This window comes from Cricetulus griseus (genome assembly GCF_003668045.3).
Source record: "Cricetulus griseus strain 17A/GY chromosome 1 unlocalized genomic scaffold, alternate assembly CriGri-PICRH-1.0 chr1_0, whole genome shotgun sequence".
Lineage (NCBI taxonomy): Eukaryota > Metazoa > Chordata > Mammalia > Rodentia > Cricetidae > Cricetulus > Cricetulus griseus.
In genome coordinates, this window is record NW_023276806.1 from 187,673,751 (window position 1) to 187,679,882 (window position 6,132).

At 41.4% G+C, this 6,132-nt stretch overlaps 1 protein-coding gene across 1 annotated transcript; it reads right to left on the bottom strand.

Moving 5' to 3' along the window:
- Positions 1–4,067: 4,067 nt before the first annotated feature.
- On the bottom strand, positions 4,068–6,132 carry Tas2r4 (taste 2 receptor member 4). The gene has a single exon (XM_027391539.2). The coding sequence runs from the start codon at positions 5,480–5,482 to the stop codon at positions 4,589–4,591; it is 894 nt and encodes a 297-aa protein (XP_027247340.1). The 5' UTR covers positions 5,483–6,132; the 3' UTR covers positions 4,068–4,588.

Below are 6,132 nucleotides of genomic sequence, written 5' to 3' on the forward strand. Positions count from 1 at the left end.
TAGGCCTCAGCTCAATTCCAGGAGCTCGAATCTCCCATTGTCTTTTAGTTGTCAGCTGGTTACCTCTGGATGGTCTGGCCATGGTGGAGAATGGCTCCTGGTTTGTGTAACAATAGACCTAGGCCCTGGGTGAACCCACACCCATCCTAAGGGCTACTGAGATGTGCCTGGGGACTAGTGGGACGTGCCCTTATTTAATGTCTGAGGTCTTCAGTACATGAGTTCTAGGACTACATCTAGGATTAAAGGAAGTGTTTCCTAGTCAGCCCTTTATACATGATGAAAGATGTCTTCTGCCAGTACCCCTGCTTTTGGGAAGTTATTTAAGATGATGCCAGAATAAACTGTAGTCTCCAGTATTGACTGAGAGCCCTCCTGAGATGACAAGATGTCTCTGTCTCATCCTTAACGCCATTGGGTAGCTAGGCTTCCCTCATCCACACTCCCCTACTCAGGGTTGGACCCGGGGCTGTTTGGCTGGTTTCGATCGCAGCCCCAAAGACATCAGTCTGGAATAGATGGCCTCTGTAGCATGGGACTGGCACAGGCTAGACAATTGATCTTAGCAATTCTGATGGGTGAAAGATGAAATCTCAAAATTTTTTTGATTTACATTTCCCTGATGACTAATAGGGACATTGAACATTTCTTTGTTTTTCAGCCATTTGATGTTTTTGAGAATTCTGTTTAGATCTGTACTCCATTTTAAATTAGGTTATTTTACTTTTCTATATCAATGTTTTAGTTCTTTATATATTTTAGATGTATTGTTGGTAAAAATTCTTTTCCTATTCTGTGGGCTGCCTCTTTGTCCATCCGATGTATCCTTTGCCATGCAGAAACTTTTCAGCTTCATGAGGTCCCATTTATTAATTGTTGATCTTAGGGCCTGTATTAACAGTGTTCTCTTCAGGAAGTCTTCTCCTATGCAAATAAGTTCAAGACTATTCCCTACTTTCTCTTCTATTAAGTTCAGTGTATGAGGTGCTATGTTGATGTCTTTGATCTATTGGAGTTTTGCTATAGGCAAAAAAAATCTCCAGAGAGGACTTTGGACAAGTACTTAACAAATTCTCAAGATTTTTTCCAGGCAGCAAAAACAGTTAGTACAAAGACAGCACATCCAACTCAAGTGGGGAGAAAAAACATAGTCTAATCAAGAACCAATCAGCAGAACTTTGTCAGAACAACTTAATATGTAAAGGCTATGCTCATGCCAGGAACCACATATTGGCAAATAAAAAGACCAGTGCCTGGTATGAGATATATCTCCTCAACTTGTAGGACAAATGTGTTCCACAGGCCCCCAAACAATACAAACTATTGTCATTGCTCTTGGTTGACCACTAGAGCTTTATGTAAGACAATATTGCTGAAGACACTACATATATTAGTCATAGGACATGGAGAAATCAACGTGGTACTCACTAGGAATCTTCCTTCCTGATGGATAGCTCTCTGTGGTTGTTTGAAAGAAAAATGGTCCCACATAGACTCATAGGGAGTGGCACTAATAGGAAGAGTGACCTTATTGGGATAGGTGAGGCCTTGTTGGAGGAGGTAAGTCACTAGACGTGGGCTTTGAGGTCTCAGAAGTTCAAGCCAGGCCTAGTGGCTTAGTGTCTCTTCCTGATTCCTATGAATCCAGATGTAAAACTCTCAGCTCCTTCCCCAGTGCATATCTTTCTGCATACCACCATGCTTCTCACCATGAAGATAATAGACTAAACCTCTAAACTGTAAGACAGCCCCAATTAAATGTTTTTCTGTAACGATAAGTCTTACTGCCAGCCGCCCGAGTTCTGCCTGCCAAGTTAGGACCCCAAATAATACACAGAGACTTAATATTAGGTACAAATGCTGCTGGCCAATGACTAGGATTCCTATCTGTTAGCTCAGTCTTAATTATCAACCATAATCATAACACTTATCTTATGGAGGATGCCAGCAGAATGCATCCTGTCTTGCCGGGATCACATGGCAGCTCCAGAGCAGAGAGTAGGAGGAGGAGGGAGAGCGAGAGAGCGATTTCCTGCTTATATTCTGAGTCTGCCTGCTATGTCACTTCCTGCCTGGATCACATGACTTATCTTTACTACATTTCCCAGAATCCTCCTTGACTCCTAGTCCTGCCTAACTTGCTTCTTCATTGGCCAACAGTCCTTTATTCAACAACCAATAAGATAACACACACAGAAGGACTTCCCCCATCATTTTTCTTTGTAAGAGTTGCCATGATCATGGTGTCTCTTCATAGCAATAGAAATCTTAAGACACTCCCTTAGCACTAGAAGGTACTACGAAGACTGCTGGGGTTTGGTAGTTATGAGTAGTCTTACCCATATTTGAACCCTGTGAAATGCAACAATGACCAGTGTGGCAAGCTATGCATATAAATGTAATAATGGCAAGAATGTTATGGATGTAATCATCCACTTCCTCATAGGATTTAAGGTCCACTCCACTGTAGGAAACACATGCCTAATACTGCAAACCTGGCCAAGAACCATAGTTGAGTCAGGGACCCCAGGAATAAACCTATTCCTGTTATTTTGCTAAATAGACATTGTATCAAACTGCCTTCTAAATCTCTTTCTATCTATAGATCAGTGCAGCTCTCAGACCACATCAGAGAAGTTTCTTTGAGAAGTAGGTAGTAATTAATACAAACACTCCTAACTGTTCAAAGTTCAGAGAGTACCCAGCCACAAATGGGACATCTATATCATACCCCACTGCCAAAGCTCAGAGACCATTGCAGAAGAGGGGATAGAAAGATTGTAAGAGCCACAGATCATAGAGGACCATAGCAAAACATTTCTTCATAATTTTTAAAAAACAGATATAACACATCTATGTGCTTTTGGTTTTGCTTAACAAATAGTATATTGTTTTGATTATAATATTATAAGTAATTATATACCATTTCATCATAAAGACATGAAGACATGTCATTGTATTAAAATATGCTAAAAGATAAGTTACTTCATCAAGGTAACAAAATAAAACTGTTTCTGTTTTCATAAAAGCAAACAATGGAGATATTTGTTTCTCACGATCCATCCTGGAATTTAGGCACAAACACTTAGGTAGCAACACTTCTATGTCATGAAGCATGGCACCAATTCAAGGATAGATCGTAACTCCACCATCTCCAAGTGTTTACCTCAGATGCATAGTTCAGAAGAGGCAAACATTCTGGCCTATGGGCAAAAACAAAAACAAACAAAAAGGAGAAATGAGAAGTAAGGAAATGACTGATTGTAGAAATTACAGACTTTATCTCTATCTCTACTCCATTGGCAATACAGTACCAACTTAGAAGGGGAAACTACAAATTCTGGACAGTTCATAATTTGATTATATGAAAAAGAGGGGAAAGGGCTATTAAAGGACTAATGAAGAGCTCTTCCACTCATTTAGAGCTCTCATGGCACAGGTTTCATTTATGACTTCACTCATCAGCATCTATTTTATCTACTGAAATTATAACGTGACTAATACCTCCAGGTTCTATACCGTTGATACTGCTTGGGTAATATTGACTAAATATTTGAGTGAAGACTGTGGTGGGTAGGAACAGGAAAAGTCAGGTGATTTGTACATTTTGAAAGTTTATTTTAAGATGTAAAAATATTACACAAGCAATTTAGTTTTTAACTGCATAGATGTAAATAACGAATGCTCAATTCCCACTTCATAATTTGTCAATACCTATCGTCAGCTTCCCCCAAACAGCATTCTCCTGGGCAACTGTGCAATGTAGAAAGCAATGAAATAAGCCCACCGAGTCCAGAGCTCCACCACCAGCTCAATGCTTTCAGCCTTCTGCCGAACTCTGTAGCACAGGGTGTGGGTGCGGTGCTGTGGAAATTTTCACTCAGGTGGTGCTACTCCCACCATCTGAATAGAGCTTGCTTTTGCGCTAGGGCTGTGTCTCTCGATATTAAGATAGATTATTCGAGTTCCAGCTGTCTTGATTGAATTGTTTGCTATTAGTCACTCTATCAACTCTTCTAGATCCTTTCTAGATCAAGCCTAGAAATTCAGTGCTAGGGTTTCTTGATGGTAACAGCTCAACAAACATCAGGATCCTTTATCTGCTATGCCCCGCGAATGCCTCTCTTTTGCTCTGAAGCCCCCCCCCTTTTCTTTTTCTGCTGCCTTGTTACACTTCAAGCCAATAATCTACTCAGTGACAGCTTACCTATTAGTGATATCTTCTCCGGGGATTCTTGGTTAAATTCTCTAGTTTGTGTTAACCATGTACTTCACAATGTGGCCTTCATTCAGGGACATTCCATTATACTTAGGGAGCTAGTGGAACAGTATGGTGATTTCCATCGTCTAAGAATGTAATAATGACCAAGCAAAATCCACAAATGCCCCATACAATTCCTTAAGGAATGTGCTTTACTTTAAAAATATTAGCCAAAGGATGAAGTATTGGATAAAATACAAGCACTTAGGATCAGGGTCAGGATGCCAGATAGAAGATGACAAAATCAAGTCCTTAGATCACTGGGAAATTTCTAACACAAAACCAAATCATGAAGTGATACTGTCAAGCTTTCCTAATGAAACGTCACTATTTATAGAAACAGAAAATCTGCTTTGCTTTAGCTTTCAGCTTATGCTGTGTGATGATGAGGAGGACAGAGTGTCCTGGAGGGTAAGCAGCAGTGATAATCATGCAAACAGCCTGGGCTCTCATGTTCTTCCTTGCATAGGAAGGAAGATAGAGCAGGGCAGCAATGGAATACGGAATGTAGAGCAGGAGGAAACAGATCATCAGCCTCATGGCACCCACGTGAGCCTCCATCTGGGGATTCCAAAAGCTGCTGGTGTTTCTCTTCATCTTCTGCACATGTCTTCTCAAGGAATGGATCAACAAGGAGGCAAATGTCACATTGAGCATAAACTGCAATAGTGAGCTCAAGACCAAGGAGGCTGCCAATGTCAAGATGCCCTCACTGAGGTCGAACACCGTGTCATTGCTCCCAGTTACGTGTTCATGAAAACGTGATATCCGTGTGAGCACAAGGTACAGGAGTGTGGTGAAGGCAGAAATCAGAAGACATGCTAGCAGCAGGCTGGAGGTCTTTGCAGAGACCATCCTTTTTAAGAGAAGAAACACTGGCTGCTGGAAATTAGTGATCTTCACACAATACAAACTGTTCAGCAAGGTCACTAACCAGAGACTGTTGGAGTCCAGAAACTTCCAACACAATAGGAAAACTGTGGAGAAGGAGACTGACCTTACAGCACTTGTAGTGATGTAGACAGAGTTCAGGAGAAACAAGCACAGAGTCAGGAATCTAGTGACGGCCAAGCTGAACAGGATCCTGTCTGAAGGGGAGATTCTGTGGCTTTTGATCCAAGTCTTATAAATGACCACTATAATAAGCAGATTTGCAATGATTCCTACAAAACTAAAAATCATGGAGGCAGCAAACACAAATAAATACAGTTGCCAAAGCATCTCTGCTCTCTGAAGAGTCAGTGTTGGTAGTGCTGATGAAAACAAACTGAAATGTGTATGTAGGCATGCAATTCAGCCTGAAAGGAGGTCTCCTTTTTATTTTCCACGGTGGCAAATGAGCGCTTTCTGCTCTAAGAGGCAGCTGCTTTTACTGGGATGCAAATCTTTCAAGGATTAAATTACGATTTCTTCACTCCTATTCTTATTTTCTTAGAAATGCCTAATTACAAACAAGCTTAAGTGAATCTGGAAACTGTTCCACCAAGAGCAGAAAGACAAGAGGGAGTTGTAGCAGACTCCAAGAACTTCAACCCCACCCGGCGTGCTCTAGCACAACACGATTTCAGTTTCCCAGCAGCTTTACTTAATAGAAACCACAGAATGTTGTGGGATCCAGCATGCCTCGTTCTCCCCACACCTTTCCCTCTCGACCTTCTGAACCAGTGTCCGTGCCCCCATATGTTGAAACGGCAGCCATTTTCTGCAACTGTATTCTGACCACACCACTGACGCCTTTGCCTCTTCACACCTGAGGTGATTTACTGAATCTAACACAGAAGTTCAAGGAACAATCCCCTCTTGACACAAGCTTTTCCTAAGACGTGTTGAGGGGAGAATAACAGAGAGAGGGAATTTGTGCCATAGTCTGT